Here is a 19,494-nt window from a genome sequence, read left to right on the forward strand (position 1 = left end):
TGGGAGTGTTACAGTGAGAGAGTGTTACAGTGAGAGAGTGTTACAGTGAGAGAGTGTTACAGTGAGAGAGTGTTACAGTGTGGGAGTGTTACAGTGACAGAGTGTTACAGTGACAGAGTGTTACATTGTGGGAGTGTTACAGTGACAGAGTGTTACACTGTGGGAGTGTTACAGTGAGAGAGTGTTACACTGTGGGAGTGTTACAGTGTGGGAGTGTTACAGTGTGGGAGTGTTACAGTGAGAGAGTGTTACAGTGAGAGAGTGTTACACTGTGGGAGTGTTACAGTGAGAGAGTGTTACAGTGACAGAGTGTTACAGTGAGAGAGTGTTACAGTGAGAGAGTGTTACACTGTGGGAGTGTTACAGTGAGAGAGTGTTACAGTGAGAGAGTGTTACAGTGTGGGAGTGTTACAGTGTGGGAGTGTTACAGTGAGAGAGTGTTACAGTGACAGAGTGTTACAGTGACAGAGTGTTACAGTGAGAGAGTGTTACACTGTGGGAGTGTTACAGTGACAGAGTGTTACAGTGATAGAGTGTTACAGTGAGAGAGTGTTACAGTGAGAGAGTGTTACAGTGAGAGAGTCTTACACTGTGGGAGTGTTACAGTGACAGAGTGTTACAGTGAGAGAGTGTTACAGTGAGAGAGTCTTACACTGTGGGAGTGTTACAGTGAGAGAGCGTTACAGTGTGGGAGTGTTACAGTGAGAGAGTGTTACAGTGAGAGAGTCTTACACTGTGGGAGTGTTACAGTGAGAGAGCGTTACAGTGTGGGAGTGTTACAGTGAGAGAGTGTTACAGTGAGAGAGTCTTACACTGTGGGAGTGTTACAGTGAGAGAGCGTTACACTGTGGGAGTGTTACAGTGAGAGAGCGTTACAGTGTGGGAGTGTTACAGTGAGAGAGTGTTACAGTGAGAGAGTCTTACACTGTGGGAGTGTTACAGTGAGAGAGTGTTACAGTGTGGGAGTGTTACAGTGTGGGAGTGTTACAGTGAGAGAGTGTTACAGTGACAGAGTGTTACAGTGACAGAGTGTTACAGTGAGAGAGTGTTACACTGTGGGAGTGTTACAGTGACAGAGTGTTACAGTGATAGAGTGTTACAGTGAGAGAGTGTTACAGTGAGAGAGTGTTACAGTGAGAGAGTCTTACACTGTGGGAGTGTTACAGTGACAGAGTGTTACAGTGAGAGAGTGTTACACTGTGGGAGTGTTACAGTGACAGAGTGTTACACTGTGGGAGTGTTACAGTGAGAGTGTGTTACACTGTGGGAGTGTTACAGTGAGAGAGTGTTACAGTGACAGAGTGTTACACTGTGGGAGTGTTACAGTGAGAGAGTGTTACAGTGAGAGAGTGTTACAGTGAGAGAGTGTTACAGTGTGGGAGTGTTACAGTGACAGAGTGTTACAGTGACAGAGTGTTACACTGTGGGAGTGTTACAGTGAGAGAGTGTTACACTGTGGGAGTGTTACAGTGTGGGAGTGTTACAGTGTGGGAGTGTTACAGTGTGGGAGTGTTACAGTGAGAGAGTGTTACAGTGTGGGAGTGTTACAGTGAGAGAGTGTTACAGTGACAGAGTGTTACACTGTGGGAGTGTTACAGTGAGAGAGTGTTACAGTGAGAGAGTGTTACACTGTGGGAGTGTTACAGTGAGAGAGTGTTACAGTGAGAGAGTGTTACAGTGTGGGAGTGTTACAGTGTGGGAGTGTTACAGTGAGAGAGTGTTACAGTGACAGAGTGTTACAGTGAGAGAGTGTTACAGTGAGAGAGTGTTACACTGTGGGAGTGTTACAGTGAGAGAGTGTTACAGTGAGAGAGTGTTACAGTGTGGGAGTGTTACAGTGTGGGAGTGTTACAGTGAGAGAGTGTTACAGTGACAGAGTGTTACAGTGACAGAGTGTTACAGTGAGAGAGTGTTACAGTGAGAGAGTCTTACACTGTGGGAGTGTTACAGTGAGAGAGCGTTACAGTGTGGGAGTGTTACAGTGAGAGAGTGTTACAGTGAGAGAGTCTTACACTGTGGGAGTGTTACAGTGACAGAGTGTTACAGTGAGAGAGTGTTACAGTGAGAGAGTCTTACACTGTGGGAGTGTTACAGTGAGAGAGCGTTACAGTGTGGGAGTGTTACAGTGAGAGAGTGTTACAGTGAGAGAGTCTTACACTGTGGGAGTGTTACAGTGAGAGAGCGTTACAGTGTGGGAGTGTTACAGTGAGAGAGTGTTACAGTGAGAGAGTCTTACACTGTGGGAGTGTTACAGTGAGAGAGCGTTACAGTGAGAGAGTGTTACAGTGAGAGAGTCTTACACTGTGGGAGTGTTACAGTGAGAGAGCGTTACACTGTGGGAGTGTTACAGTGAGAGAGTGTTACAGTGAGAGAGTCTTACACTGTGGGAGTGTTACAGTGAGAGAGTGTTACAGTGTGGGAGTGTTACAGTGTGGGAGTGTTACAGTGAGAGAGTGTTACAGTGACAGAGTGTTACAGTGACAGAGTGTTACAGTGACAGAGTGTTACAGTGAGAGAGTGTTACAGTGAGAGAGTCTTACACTGTGGGAGTGTTACAGTGACAGAGTGTTACAGTGAGAGAGTGTTACACTGTGGGAGTGTTACAGTGACAGAGTGTTACAGTGATAGAGTGTTACAGTGAGAGAGTGTTACAGTGAGAGAGTGTTACAGTGAGAGAGTCTTACACTGTGGGAGTGTTACAGTGACAGAGTGTTACAGTGAGAGAGTGTTACAGTGAGAGAGTGTTACACTGTGGGAGTGTTACAGTGAGAGAGCGTTACAGTGTGGGAGTGTTACAGTGAGAGAGTGTTACACTGTGGGAGTGTTACACTGTGGGAGTGTTACAGTGTGGGAGTGTTACAGTGAGAGAGTGTTACAGTGAGAGAGTGTTACAGTGAGAGAGTGTTACACTGTGGGAGTGTTACAGTGAGAGAGTGTTACACTGTGGGAGTGTTACACTGTGGGAGTGTTACAGTGAGAGAGTGTTACAGTGAGAGAGTGTTACAGTGTGGGAGTGTTACACTGTGGGAGTGTTACAGTGAGAGAGTGTTACAGTGAGAGAGTGTTACACTGACATATTAGAGTTTGAGTATTACACAATGGAGTCTTACAGTAAAAGTATACTACATTGAGGAGCTTTTACAGTTAAAGTGTATTTGAATTAAGAATTATTACAGAGATACAGCGATGTTACACTTATGCAGTCATGTGTCATTAATGTAAACTTTATGCAGTGAATCAAAAGACTAGAAAATAACACAGAAATGAAATTCAGTGTAGATGTTATATCCTAAGAAATTAAACTATATTTCATTTTTCACAGTAAACAAGCAAACAAACAAACAAACAAATAAATAAAAAACTTTTTTTTGCTTGCTTGTTTGTGTGTTTGGGACATTAATCTGTTGAGTGATAAATTTATTACTTGATTGACACATTGACCCACAAACACAGCTGAAAACAATAATAAACACAGCAGACACAAATATCCATAGAGTACATTATATTACTGTAAAACGTCAAAGGCACTATTTGTTACTATAAACCTCATTCAGTGACAATACAATGTTTAGCATTATTAATCCACATCAGAGGGACAGCTCATGTTGGACGTTTGGGGGACAAAGTTAGGGAGTACAGATTAAGATGGTTTGGATATATTCAGAGGAGGGAGAGTGAGAGTGACATGAAGCTGCCAGGCAGGAGACAAAGAGGAAGGCCAAAAAGGAGGTATATGGGTGTAATTAATAAGGATATGAGTGGTTGTGGGTGCAAGTGTTAAAGATGTAGAAGATAGGGATAGGTGGGGAGAGATGATTCCCTGTGGCGACCCCTGCAGGGAAAAGTAGAAAGAAGAAGAAGAAGAAGACGACGAAGAAGAAGAAGAAGAAGAAGAAGAAGAAGAAGAAGAAGAAGAAGAAGAAGTTATTTTAAACTGTATGAAGTCCATTACATATAATTAATTTCAACTTTGTGTTTTTTTTTTTAGCAGATCATGTAACTACTATCCCAACAACAGGTAAATACATTTTAATTCCAACTGTGTCTCCTAACATACGACAGTATAAACATTTATCTGTTTATTTCTTGGATATATATAAACCCTTATGCTCCAAAAACTAATCTGTTAGATTTGAGACAATAATCCAAACCTTATGTAGAATAGTTAAATGATGCTTAAGTAAAAGAACAAATGACCTAAAACTAAACGACTGAACACCCCCTTAACAATCAATATCACTAACACCACATTATATTATTTTAGATTGTATGAAGTCCCATTATATATAATTAATGTAAACAAATTGTGTTGTGTCCCATTTTATATGTTAAGCATTAAAAAATATACTTACTTACTTTATTTATTTATTTATTTATTTATTTATTTGCTTATTTATTTATTTATTTGCTTATTTATTTATTTATTCGTTCATTAATTTATTGTTGATCCATAAAGTGATTCAGTTTATTAATTGACTGACATGTTAAATTTTAAAATAAAACTTTGGCACAAAAGTAAAGGTTATAATTAATGTAAACTTTATCTGGTTTGTTTCTAGCAGTGGACCTAAATACGGCCCAATCAACAGGTAATAATAATACTTCAGTGCTCCATTAACCAGCAATATTCCTACAGTTATATATAGGATCTCGAATACGATCTCGATCTCAAATTACAAACACAGCTAAAAATAATAATAAACACAGTAGACACAAATATCCATAGAGTGCATTATATTACTGTAAAATGTTTAATTCAATTAAATTCAGTTTTATTTATAAAGCATATTTAAAATCAGCCTGAGCTGGCCAAAGTGCTGTACATAGAGATAAAAGAAAAGGAAAAAAAAATAACATAAATATAAAAGAACACGTTACCAACAATTAAAAACACAGGAAATGAGGTGTGTTTTTAACATGGATTTAAATTCGGCTAAAGTAGAAGCAGTTCGGACTGGTGGTGGCAAGCTATTCCACAGCTTAGAACCCGCAACTGCGAAAGCTCAGTCTCCCCTGCGTTGTAGACGGGATCGTGGTACCAGTAAAAGATGACCATTTTGGGATCTAAGTGATCTTGAAGGATTGTACATAACGATCAAATCAGATAAATATTTTGTAGCTAGATTATTGAGAGCTTTGTAGATGAATAGCAGAATCTTGTATTCAATACAGTATTGGATAGGCAGCCACTGCAAAGAAGATTGGCGTAATATGGTCTCGTTTGTGGCTACCTGTGAGTAGACAGACTGAAGCATTTTGGACCAGTTGAAGATGAGAGATGGAAAAGAGAGGTAACCCAGAGTACAAAGAATTACAGTAGTCAAGTCGAGTTGAGATAAAAGCGTGGATAATACAATTCAATTCAAGTTTATTTGTATAGCATTTTTTTTTACGATTGACATTGTCTCAAAGCAGCTTTACACATAAACATAAAACAACAGGTTGATATAAAGAATAATATAAAGATTAATAGGATACAAAATTCAAATCACTGTTTTAAAACTTTTCCTGCTTAAGAAAGATTTGACTTTAGCTAACCTGTGAATGTGAAAGAGGCTGGTACTAACTATATTGTTGATTTGTTTGTCTAATTTAAGGCCATTATCTAGGTGAGATCCTAGATTTTTAACATCAGAAGTAAGATAAGGAGTAATAGTACCAAGTTTAATAGAAACTTCATCTGGGTGCTATTTTGGCCCAAATTGAATGATTTGGGTTTTGTCATCGTTAAGTATCACGAAATTATTTGTAATCCACAATTTGAGTTTTTGCAGGCAAGCCTCCAATCTCTTGTATGCCGAGTTATCTTTGCGTTTAATAGGTATATAAAGTTGTGTGTCATCCGCATAGCAGTGATAGGACACCCCAAATTTGTGCATAATTGATCCCAGAGGTAACATATACAGCGAAAACAATACCGGTGCTAAGATCGATCCTTGGGGTACACCACAGGTCACGTGAGCCACCGAGGAAGAATAGACACCTAAATTGACTGTAAATCTTCTGTTTGACAAAAAGGATTGGAACCATTTCAATACTGTACCAGTGATACCAGTAGAATATTCAAAGGCACTATTTGTTACTTATAAACTCATATAACCTCATTCAGTGAAAATACAATAGTTAGCCTCATTAATACAAGTTGTTATTTTAAACTGTATGAAGTCCCATTACATATAATTAATTTCAACCTTGTGTATTTTTTTTTTTTTTAGCAGATCGTGTAACTACTATCCAAACAACAGGTAAATACATTTAAACTTCAACTGTGTCTCTTAACATATGACAATATAAACATTTATAAATTTATTTCTTGGAGCCTAAGTTTATATATATATATATATATATATATATATATATATATATATATATATATATATATATATATATATATATATATGAATCCTTGGGCTCCAAAAACTAATCTATAAGATTTGAGATAATAATCACAAATGACCTAAAACTAAACGACTGAACACCCCCTCGACCATGAATATCACTACCACCACATTATATATTTTAGATTGTATTGTATGGAACAGTGTGTTGTGTTCCATTTTATATGTTAAGCATTAAAAATATACTTTATTTTTATAATATTTATTTATTTATTTATTTATTTATTTATTTGTGTCTGTTGACCTATAAAGTGATTCAGTTTATTAATTGATTGACAAAAGTTAAAATAAAACTTTGGCACAAAAGTAAAGGTTATAATTAATGCAAACTTTATCTGGTTTGTTTCTAGTAGTTGAACTAAATACGGACCAATCAATACGTAAGTAAATTCAAATCAATTTTATCTGCATGACATTACAATTCTCATTGTAATAAATATAAACTCATAAATTCCTATGTTTTTTTTGTTTGTTTAATTTTGGCACAGTGAGAGAATATTATAGAGTAATGTAAACTTTATCTGGTTTGTTTCTAGCAGTGGACTCAAATACGGCCGAATCAACAGGTAATAATAATACTTCAGTGCTCCATTAACCAGCAATATTCCTACAGTTTTATATACAATCTCAAAACGACTGAACACCCCCTCGACCATGAATATCACTAATTTTAGATTGTATGAAGTCCCATTATATATAATTAATGTAAACCTTTTGTGTTGTGTTCCTTTCAGTTGCCCACAATAGTAGCCAATCAACAGATAAAAAAATGTTTAATTCCAATGATGGTTGTAAACCTTATGCAGTGTTACAAACAACAGGGGAAACAATGTATAAGTAAAATACAGTTTAGATTTTATATGTTAACCCTCGTATTTTCCTTGGGTCTATCTGACCCCGCTGGAAGGTTTAATGAAAGTTTAATGTGTAATAACTTGGGTTTCCTAAAACATATTTGCCTGAAATTTATCAGGATTGTTCCAAATTGTGAACTTTGCAAGTAAAATTAATTTTGTTTATTTTCCTTGAACTGTGTTGCTTGAATTTCTGTTTTGGTTTCTCCAAGGTCAGTTGGACCTGGCCACATTTAGTGTGGAAATAGGTCACACTTTTTCCCTTTTCAGCGCAATGAACATACATATAGACACAAAAATGCAGGCATAAAATGTCCACTAACACACGCACCCAAAACACACACTCACACACACACACGCACACACATGCGCACACACACACACATACACACACACACACACACACACACACACACACACACACACATAAATTGGGCATTGCATTTCATTAGGCCTCCAGAAAAAAAAGCCAAACATTTGTAAATATTTCACACATTTGATATGCCTTTGCCTAGCAGAGGACAAAATATGATCTACCAAAATGATGCCACACACACACACACACAGACACGTGTACACACACACACACACACACACACACACACACACACACACACACACACACACTTATTTGTTTTCTCTCTCTTATTTATACATTTAGTTGCATCAGTCAGCTTTGTCCTGGGGATATGCTGAGTAATATCTGACATTTATCAGTCAGTGGTTATCCAAAATAATATTTAATCATTTCTGCTAATTTTAATCAAAAACATGGCATAATTTCATAAGGTATATCGTTCATAAATTAAGTATACTAAAAAAAAAAGGAGTGTAAAAGAAGTTTTATTCACATGAAATTATGCCATGTTTTTGAGTAGGGGGTATGTGTGTGTGTGTGTGTGTGTGTGTGTGTGTGTGTGTGTGTGTGTGTGTGTGTGTGTGTGTGTGCAAAACATATGCGTATTTGTGTCTGTTGACCTATAAAGTGATTCAGTTTATTAAATGATTGACATGTTAAAAGTTAAAATAAAACTTTGGCATAAAAGAAAATGTTATAATTAATGTAAACTTTATTTGGTTTGTTTCTAGCAGTGGACCTAAATACGGCCCAATCAACAGGTAATAATAATACTTCAGTGCTCCATTAACCAGCAATATTCCTACAGTTATACATACGATCTCGAATACGATCTCGAACTCAAATTACAAACACAGCTTAAAATAATGATAAACACAGTAATACAAATATCCATAGAGTACATTATATTACTGTAAAACGTTTAATTCAATTCAATTTTATTAATAAAACTTTGGCACAAAAGTAAATGTTATAATTAATGTAAACTTTATCTGGTTTGTTTCTAGTAGTGTACCCAAGTACGACCCAATCAACAGGTAAATAAATCCAAATCAATTTTATCTGCATAACATTACAATTCTCATTGTAATAAATATAAACTCATAAATTAGTCCTATATTATTTTTGTTTGTTTAAAGTTGGCACAGTGAGAGAATATTATATAGAGCCATTAATACAGTGAGAGAACATTGCTGTAAATTGATTTAATTTGGACCAACATAAGACCAATTATAATAATACTTCAGTGCTCCATTAACCAGCAATATTCCTACAGTTTTATATATATACGATCTCAAATACCAATACAAACACAGCTAAAAATAATAATAAACACAGCAGACACAAATATCCATAGAGTACATTATATTACTGTAAAACGTCAAAGGCACTATTTGTTACTATAAACCTCATTCAGTGACAATACAATAGTTAGCCTTATTAATCCATGTTAGAGAAACAGCTCATGTTGGACGTTTGGGGGACAAAGTTAGGGAGTACAGATTAAGATGGTTTGGATATATTTAGAGGAGGGAGAGTGAGAGTGACATGAAGCTGCCAGGCAGGAGACAAAGAGGAAGGCCAAAAAGGAGGTATATGGATGTAATTAATAAGGATATGAGTGGGTGTGGGTGCAAGTGTTGATGATGCAGAAGTGTCGTAAACCTTATTCAGTGAAACAAACATCAGGGGAAACAATTCATAAGTACAATTCAGTTTAGATTTTATATGTTCAACATTAAAAATATATTTTATTTATTTGTTTGTTTGTTTGTTTGTTTATTTGTGTATGTTGATCCATAAAGTGATTCAGTTTATTAATTGATTGACATGTTAAATGTTAATATCATTTTGGCACAGAAGTAAATGTTATAATTAATGTAAACTTTATCTGGTTTGTTTCTAGTAGTGTACCCAAGTACAACCCACTCAACAGGTAAGTAAATTCAAATCAATTTTATCTGCATGACATTACAATTCTCATTGTAATAAATATAAACTCACAAATAAAATATAATGAAAATAAAATAAAACTTCAAAGGCTTGTTTGTTACTATAAACCTCATTCAGTGACAATAAAATAGTTAGCCTTATTAATCCTCGTTGTTTTTGTAAACTGTATGAAGTCCCATTACATATAATTAATTTCAATTTTGTGGGGTTCTTTTGCAGCAGTGAATGTACCTACTATCTCAACAACAGGTAAATACATTTCAATTCCAACTGTGTATCTTAACATATGACAATATAAACACAATATAAACATTCATCTGTTTATTTCTTGGAGCCTAAGTTTATATATATATATATATATATATATATATATATATATATATATATATATATATATATATATATATATATATATATATATATATATATATATATATATATATATATATATAGACCCTTAAGCTCCTATAACTAATCTGTTAGATTTGAGACAATAATCCAAACCTTATGTTGAATAGTTAAATGATGCTTAAGTAAAAGAACAAATGACCTAAAACTAAACGACTGAACACCCCCTTAACAATCAATATCACTAACACCACATTATATTATTTTAGATTGTATGAAGTCCCATTATATATAATTAATGTAAACCTTTTCTGTTGTGTTCCTTTCAGTGGCCCACAATAGTAGCCAATCAACAGATAAAGAAATTTTAATTCAAATTTTAGCTATTGATGATATATAATATATAAATAATATAAACTCATAAATTCATTAATGATGGTCGTTAACCTTATGCAGTGAAACAAACAACAGGGGAAACAATGCATAAGTACAATTCAGTTTAGATTTTATATGTTCAACATTAAAAATATACTTCATTTATTTGTTTGTGTCTGTTGATCCATAAAGTGATTCAGTTTATTAATTGATTGACATGTTAAATGTTAAAATATCATTTTGGTATAGAAGTAAATGTTATAATTAATGTAAACTTTATCTGGTTTGTTTCTGGCAGTGTACCCAAGTACAACCCAATCAACAGGTAAATAAATCCAAATTCATTTTATCTGCATATTACAATTCTCTTTGTAATGAATATGAACTCATAAATTATTCCTATATTATTTTTGTTTGTTTTATGTTGGCACAGTGAGAGAATATTATAGAGAGCCATTATTACAGTGAGAGAACATTACTGTAAATTGATTTAATTTGGACCAACATAAGACCAATTATAATAATACGTCAGTGCTCCATTAACCAGCAATATAACTACAGTTATATATGCGATCTCAAATACCAATACAAACACAGCTAAAAATAATAATAAACACAGCAGACACAAATATCCATAGAGTACATTATATTACTGTAAAATGTCAAAGGCACTATTTGTTACTATAAACCTCATTCAGTGACAATACAATATTTAGCCTTATTAATCCACATCAGAGGGACAGCTCATGTTGGACGTTTGGGGGACAAAGTTAGGGAGTACAGATTAAGATGGTTTGGAGTGGGTGTGCGTGCAAGTGTTGATGTTGTAGAAGTGTCGTAAACCTTATTCAGTGAAACAAACAACAGGGGAAACAATGCATAAGTACAATTCAGTTTAGATTTTATATGTTCAACATTAAAAATATACTTTATTTGTTTGTTTGTTTGTTTGTTTATTTATTTGTGTCTGTTGAACCATAAAGTGATTCAGTTTATTAATTGATTGACATGTTAAATGTTAATATCATTTTGGCACAGAAGTAAATGTTATAATTAATGTAAACTTTATCTGGTTTGTTTCTGACAGTGTACCCAAGTACAACCCACTCAACAGGTAAGTAAATTCAAATCAATTTTATCTGCATGACATTACAATTCTCATTGTAATAAATATAAACTCACAAATAAAATATAATGAAAATAAAATAAAAATAAAACTTCAAAGGCACTATTTGTTACTATAAACCTCATTCAGTGACAATAAAATAGTTAGCCTTATTAATCCACGTTGTTATTGTAGACTGTATGAAGTCCCATTAAATATAATTAATTTCAATTTTGTGGGGTTCTTTTGCAGCAGTGAATGTACCTACTATCTCAACAACAGGTAAATACATTTCAATTCCAACTGTGTATCTTAACATATGACAATATAAACACAATATAAACATTCATCTGTTTATTTCTTGGAGACATATTTTATATATATATATATATATATATATATATATATATATATATATATATATATATATATGTATAGACCCTTAGGTTCCTATAACTAATCTGTTAGATTTGAGACAATAATCCAAACCTTATGTAGAATAGTTAATAGTTAAAGGATGCTTAAGTAAAAGAACAAATGACCTAAAACTAAACGACTGATCACCCCCTTAACAATCAATATCACTAACACCACATTATATTGTTTTAGATTGTATGAAGTCCCATTATATATAATTAATGTAAACCTTTTGTGTTGTGTTCCTTTCAGTTGCCCACAATAGTAGCCAATCAACAGATAAAGAAATTTTAATTAAAATTTTAGCTATTGACGATATATAATATATAAATAATATAAACTCATAAATTCATTAATGATGGTCGTTAACCTTATGCAGTGAAACAAACAACAGGGGAAACAATGCATAAGTACAATTAAGTTTAGATTTTATATGTTCAACATTAAAAATATACTTTATTTATTTGTTTGTTTGTTTGTTTGTTTGTGTCTGTTGATCCATAAAGTGATTCAGTTTATTAATTGATTGACATGTTAAATGTTAAAATATCATTTTGGCACAGAAGTAAATGTTATAATTAATGTAAACTTTATCTGGTTTGTTTCTGGCAGTGTACCCAAGTACAACCCAATCAACAGGTAAATAAATCCAAATCCATTTTATCTGCATGACATTACAATTCTCATAGTAATAAATATAAACTCATACATTAGTCCTATATTATTATTTTTTGTTTAATGTTGGCACAGTGAGAGAATATTATAGAGAGCCATTATTACAGTGAGAGAACATTACTGTAAATTGATTTAATTTGGACCAACATAGGACCAATTATAATAATACTTCAGTGCTCCATTAACCAGCAATATTCCTACAGTTATATATACGATCTCAAATAACAATACAAACACAGCTAAAAATAATAATAAACACAGCAGACACAAATATCCATAGAGTACATTATATTACTGTAAAACGTCAAAGGCACTATTTGTTACTATAAACCTCATTCAGTGACAATACAATAGTTAGCCTTATTAATCCACATCAGAGGGACAGCTCATGTTGGACGTTTGGGGGACAAAGTTAGGGAGTACAGGTTAAGATGGTTTGGATATATTCAGAGGAGGGAGAGTGAGAGTGACATGAAGCTGCCAGGCAGGAGACAAAGAGGAAGGCCAAAAAGGAGGTATATGGATGTAATTAATAAGGATATGAGTGGGTGTGGGTGCAAGTGTTGATGTTGTAGAAGTGTCGTAAACCTTATTCAGTGAAACAAACAACAGGGGAAACAATGCATAAGTACAATTCAGTTTAGATTTTATATGTTCAACATTAAAAATATACTTTATTTATTTGTTTGTTTGTTTGTTTGTTTGTTTGGTTGTGTCTGTTGAACCATAAAGTGATTCAGTTTATTAACTGATTGACATTAAATGTTAAAATATCATTTTGGCACAGAAGTAAATGTTATAATTAATTTAAACTTTATCTGGTTTGTTTCTGACAGTGTACCCAAGTACGACCCAATCAACAGGTAAATAAATCCAAATCAATTTTATCTGCATGACATTACAATTCTCATTGTAATAAATATAAACTCACAAATAAAATATAATGAAAATAAAATAAAAATAAAACTTCAAAGGCACTATTTGTTACTATAAACCTCATTCAGTGACAATAAAATAGTTAGCCTTATTAATCCTCGTTGTTTTTGTAAACTGTATGAAGTCCCATTACATATAATTAATTTCAATTTTGTGGGGTTCTTTTGCAGCAGTGAATGTACCTACTATCTCAACAACAGGTAAATACATTTCAATTCCAACTGTGTATCTTAACATATGACAATATAAACACAATATAAGCATTCACCTGTGTAGCGATTTTGGCTCACGAAGCAAGGTAAATATTTATAAGCAACTATAACGTGTTATAGTGACTTCCAAATATTTTAACCTAAGTTGAAATGAACGGTACTGGAATTAAGGTTACGCTTATTTGGTCTGTTCGTCCTTATTTTGGTCTGTTCGTACCTTTATTAATTCTATGAAGGCGGTATCTTCCCGGCCAAGAAAGATTCGCTTTCCTTTTACTGTATACAGTAATTTAAATTAAATTAACTCAATAGAGCATGTAGTTCAGACCAGATATTGCAGGTACCTTAATTTGTGAGCGATACTCAGAGACAAATCACCTGTGGCTCAAAATTATGACATTTAATGAATGAGACAAACACAACATAAAACTAACTACACAAACAAACAAAAGAAATAGGGAAAACGAAGATGAAAATAAAATAAAACAAAAGAAATTAAAATTGGGGGAAGGGAGGAAGAAACTGAAAAGAAGAAACTAGAGAAAGGAAGGAAAGGAAATGGCAAGCTTAGACTCAAAAATTAATCACACCCTAACTGGGAAATCGTCACAGAAACTTAAATTCACCTTAAGATTCAATGAAAGATTCCTACTTAATATTACGCATCTAAATTGATTGGTAGAGGAAACTGTTACTCGCATTGGCTTACTGCACAAGAGTCTGGATGCAACAGAGAAATCTCTGAAAAGTCAGTTAGGGTGGGGTCAAACGTTCTTCCAAGTTCTCCTGAAGATCAGAGCAGTTGTCGTTCTTGGAAGTGAAGCTTGCTGGAACTTCTTTGACGGAAGATGGAGTCGTCTTGAAGCTGTTCCGAAAGTCTGACCTCAGATTAGTGGTGTTTCTGACAATTTAAAGGTCGCGAACTCCACCCATCTTTGGGGAGATGACCAATACTTCGGTCAGGATTTTGGAGGGAAAAACTCCCTTTGTTTCAGGTGTCTGTGGGCGTGGTTTAGCTATCAAACTTTTAGATGACTTTAAAGTTTGATCCAGGGTATATTAAGATGGTATGGCGCCTTTCGTGCTCAAATAAAATACACCAGTGCTTGAAAAATGAGTAACCGATAATTTTGTGGTCATTTGGATACTAAACATGAAGGGTAATGACGGTATGAAGGCAGCGGTACATTACATACATAGATCATTAATCAAGGCAAAGATAAAGGCAAAGAAACAAAAATGAAACATAAAACAAGATGCACTTTCATTAGGGAAGTAAAACGAAAACGATAGCTTCGTATACATTCTGACATCAGACCTTAAAGGGGCATACAGCAGTAGAACAGGTATACATTAACATGCCATGATCAGTAAGATATGATGATAGAGTATAACGTATTTTAAAATACAATGTTGTTTTCTGACACATGAATAAAATACACCCTTGTCAGGAAATTAAGGAGCAAATAATTTTAAGTCAGGCAAGCCTTAAAAGAAGAAACACATTACAAAAAGGGTTATAAGAATGAGAACCTTAGAGTACCTTATCTGGGGTTTTATTAGTAAAAGGAATGTCTCATTGTGTTTTGTGTGTGTGTGTGTGTGTGTGTGTGTGTGTGTGTGTGTGTGTGTGTGTGTGTGTGTGTGTGTGTGTGTGTGTGAGTTCTGTTTGCGGGCCCCAATGAGCCGCATGGGGTTATCTGGTCTTTGTGGAGACTCCAGACATTCTGGAGCCAGGTGTGTGTGTACAACTGGGTTGCTCATCGGTTAATTGAGGAGTAGATGTTGAAATTTAGGGTGCTACAAACGCTACATCTGTTTATTTTTTGGAGCCTAAGTTTATATATATATATATATATATATATATATATATATATACGTGTATATGTATATAAATATATATATATATATATATATATATATATATGTGTGTGTATATATATATGTATATATATATATATATATATATATATATATATATATATATATATACATATACACACACACACACACATATATATATATATATATATATATATATATATATATATATATATATATATATATATATATATATATAGACCCTTAGGCTCCTATAACTAATCTGTTAGATTTGAGACAATAATCCAAACCTTATGTAGAATAGTTAATAGTTAAAGGATGCTTAAGTAAAAGAACAAATGACCTAAAACTAAACGACTGAACACCCCCTTAACAATCAATATCACTAACACCACATTATATTGTTTTAGATTGTATGAAGTCCCATTATATATAATTAATGTAAACCTTTTGTGTTGTGTTCCTTTCAGTGGCCCACAATAGTAGCCAATCAACAGATAAAGAAATTTTAATTCAAATTTTAGCTATTGACGATATATAATATATAAATAATATAAACTCATAAATTCATTATTGATGGTCGTTAACCTTATGCAGTGAAACAAACAACAGGGGAAACAATGCATAAGTACAATTCAGTTTAGATTTTATATGTTCAACATTAAAAATATACTTTATTTATTTGTTTGTTTGTTTGTTTGTGTCTGTTGATCCATTAAGTGATTCAGTTTATTAATTGATTGACATGTTAAATGTTAAAATATCATTTTGGTACAGAAGTAAATGTTATAATTAATGTAAACTTTATCTGGTTTGTTTTTGGCAGTGTACCCAAGTACGACCCAATCAACAGGTAAATAAATCCAAATCCATTTTATCTGCATATTACAATTCTCATTATAATAAATATAAACTCATAAATTATTCCTATATTATTTTTGTTTGTTTAATGTTGGCACAGTCAGAGAATATTATAGAGAGCCATTATTACAGTGAGAGAACATTACTGTAAATTGATTTAATTTGGACCAACATAAGACCAATTATAATAATACTTCAGTGCTCCATTAACCAGCAATATTCCTACAGTTATATATACGATCTCAAATACCAATACAAACACAGCTAAAAATAATAATAAACACAGCAGACACAAATATCCATAGAGTACATTATATTACTGTAAAACGTCAAAGGTACTTATTTGTTACTATAAACCTCATTCAGTGACAATACAATAGTTAGCCTTATTAATCCACATTAGAGGGACAGCTCATGTTGGACGTTTGGGGGACAAAGTTAGGGAGTACAGATTAAGATGGTTTGGATATATTCAGAGGAGGAAGAGTGAGAGTGACATGAAGCTGCCAGGCAGGAGACAAAGAGGAAGGCCAAAAAGGAGGTATATGGATGTAATTAATAAGGATATGAGTGGGTGTGGGTGCAAGTGTTGATGATGTAGAAGTGTCGTAAACCTTATTCAGTGAAACAAACATCAGGGGAAACAATGCATAAGTACAATTCAGTTTAGATTTTATATGTTCAACATTAAAAATATACTTTATTTGTTTGTTTGTTTGTTTGTTTGTTTGTTTGTTTTTGTCTGTTGATCCATAAAGTGATTCAGTTTATTAATTGATTGACATGTTAAATGTTATCATTTTGGCACAGAAGTAAATGTTATAATTAATGTAAACTTTATCTGGTTTGTTTCTAGTAGTGTACCCAAGTACAACCCACTCAACAGGTAAGTAAATTCAAATCAATTTTATCTGCATGACATTACAATTCTCATTGTAATAAATATAAACTCACAAATAAAATATAATGAAAATAAAATAAAAATAAAACTTCAAAGGCACTATTTGTTACTATAAACCTCATTCAGTGACAATAAAATAGTTAGCCTTATTAATCCACGTTGTTATTGTAGACTGTATGAAGTCCCATTACATATAATTAATTTCAATTTTGTGGGGTTCTTTTGCAGCAGTGAATGTACCTACTATCTCAACAACAGGTAAATACATTTCAATTCCAACTGTGTATCTTAACATATGACAATATAAACACAATATAAACATTCATCTGTTTATTTCTTGGAGCCTAAGTTTATATATATATATATATATATATATATATATAAGTAAAAGAACAAATGACCTAAAACTAAACGACTGATCACCCCCTTAACAATCAATATCACTAACACCACATTATATTGTTTTAGATTGTATGAAGTCCCATTATATATAATTAATGTAAACCTTTTGTGTTGTGTTCCTTTCAGTTGCCCACAATAGTAGCCAATCAACAGATAAAGAAATTTTAATTAAAATTTTAGCTATTGACGATATATAATATATAAATAATATAAACTCATAAATTCATTAATGATGGTCGTTAACCTTATGCAGTGAAACAAACAACAGGGGAAACAATGCATAAGTACAATTAAGTTTAGATTTTATATGTTCAACATTAAAAATATACTTTATTTATTTGTTTGTTTGTTTGTTTGTTTGTGTCTGTTGATCCATAAAGTGATTCAGTTTATTAATTGATTGACATGTTAAATGTTAAAATATCATTTTGGCACAGAAGTAAATGTTATAATTAATGTAAACTTTATCTGGTTTGTTTCTGGCAGTGTACCCAAGTACAACCCAATCAACAGGTAAATAAATCCAAATCCATTTTATCTGCATGACATTACAATTCTCATAGTAATAAATATAAACTCATACATTAGTCCTATATTATTATTTTTTGTTTAATGTTGGCACAGTGAGAGAATATTATAGAGAGCCATTATTACAGTGAGAGAACATTACTGTAAATTGATTTAATTTGGACCAACATAGGACCAATTATAATAATACTTCAGTGCTCCATTAACCAGCAATATTCCTACAGTTATATATACGATCTCAAATAACAATACAAACACAGCTAAAAATAATAATAAACACAGCAGACACAAATATCCATAGAGTACATTATATTACTGTAAAACGTCAAAGGCACTATTTGTTACTATAAACCTCATTCAGTGACAATACAATAGTTAGCCTTATTAATCCACATCAGAGGGACAGCTCATGTTGGACGTTTGGGGGACAAAGTTAGGGAGTACAGGTTAAGATGGTTTGGATATATTCAGAGGAGGGAGAGTGAGAGTGACATGAAGCTGCCAGGCAGGAGACAAAGAGGAAGGCCAAAAAGGAGGTATATGGATGTAATTAATAAGGATATGAGTGGGTGTGGGTGCAAGTGTTGATGATGTAGAAGTGTCGTAAACCTTATTCAGTGAAACAAACAACAGGGGAAAACAATGCATAAGTACAATTCAGTTTAGAGTTTATATGTTCAACATTAAAAATATACTTTATTTGTTTGTTTGTTTGTTTGTTTGTTTGTTTGGTTGTGTCTGTTGAACCATAAAGTGATTCAGTTTATTAACTGATTGACATTAAATGTTAAAATATCATTTTGGCACAGAAGTAAATGTTATAATTAATTTAAACTTTATCTGGTTTGTTTCTGACAGTGTACCCAAGTACGACCCAATCAACAGGTAAATAAATCCAAATCAATTTTATCTGCATGACATTACAATTCTCATTGTAATAAATATAAACTCACAAATAAAATATAATGAAAATAAAATAAAAATAAAACTTCAAAGGCACTATTTGTTACTATAAACCTCATTCAGTGACAATAAAATAGTTAGCCTTATTAATCCTCGTTGTTTTTGTAAACTGTATGAAGTCCCATTACATATAATTAATTTCAATTTTGTGGGGTTCTTTTGCAGCAGTGAATGTACCTACTATCTCAACAACAGGTAAATACATTTCAATTCCAACTGTGTATCTTAACATATGACAATATAAACACAATATAAACATTCATCTGTGTAGCGATTTTGGCTCACGAAGCAAGGTAAATATTTATAAGCAACTATAACGTGTTATAGTGACTTCCAAATATTTTAACCTAAGTTGAAATGAACGGT

General features: G+C 33.1%; 2 protein-coding genes across 3 annotated transcripts in view; one reads left to right on the forward strand and one right to left on the reverse strand.

The window, feature by feature from the left end:
• The window catches only part of LOC113653753 (interferon-induced very large GTPase 1-like), an 859,689-nt gene that overhangs the window by 754,089 nt on the left and 86,106 nt on the right, over positions 1-19,494 (reverse strand). The gene's annotated exons all lie outside the window — the stretch shown is intronic.
• Positions 1-19,494, forward strand: part of LOC113639996 (alpha-tectorin-like) — a 52,656-nt gene that overhangs the window by 1,307 nt on the left and 31,855 nt on the right. Inside the window, exons 3-23 of the mRNA XM_047815674.1 lie at positions 3,989-4,018; positions 4,560-4,589; positions 6,219-6,245; positions 6,749-6,778; positions 6,935-6,964; positions 8,342-8,371; positions 8,618-8,647; positions 9,517-9,546; positions 9,783-9,812; positions 10,585-10,611; positions 11,374-11,400; positions 11,644-11,673; positions 12,421-12,447; positions 13,320-13,346; positions 13,590-13,619; positions 16,300-16,326; positions 17,191-17,220; positions 17,464-17,493; positions 18,124-18,150; positions 19,024-19,050; positions 19,294-19,323. Coding sequence (XP_047671630.1) covers positions 3,989-4,018; positions 4,560-4,589; positions 6,219-6,245; positions 6,749-6,778; positions 6,935-6,964; positions 8,342-8,371; positions 8,618-8,647; positions 9,517-9,546; positions 9,783-9,812; positions 10,585-10,611; positions 11,374-11,400; positions 11,644-11,673; positions 12,421-12,447; positions 13,320-13,346; positions 13,590-13,619; positions 16,300-16,326; positions 17,191-17,220; positions 17,464-17,493; positions 18,124-18,150; positions 19,024-19,050; positions 19,294-19,323 — 606 coding nt within the window. The remainder of the gene's footprint in view (positions 1-3,988; positions 4,019-4,559; positions 4,590-6,218; positions 6,246-6,748; positions 6,779-6,934; positions 6,965-8,341; positions 8,372-8,617; positions 8,648-9,516; positions 9,547-9,782; positions 9,813-10,584; positions 10,612-11,373; positions 11,401-11,643; positions 11,674-12,420; positions 12,448-13,319; positions 13,347-13,589; positions 13,620-16,299; positions 16,327-17,190; positions 17,221-17,463; positions 17,494-18,123; positions 18,151-19,023; positions 19,051-19,293; positions 19,324-19,494) is intronic.

Source organism: Tachysurus fulvidraco, chromosome 7, assembly GCF_022655615.1.
Source record: "Tachysurus fulvidraco isolate hzauxx_2018 chromosome 7, HZAU_PFXX_2.0, whole genome shotgun sequence".
In the NCBI taxonomy this organism is placed as follows: Eukaryota; Metazoa; Chordata; class Actinopteri; order Siluriformes; family Bagridae; genus Tachysurus; species Tachysurus fulvidraco.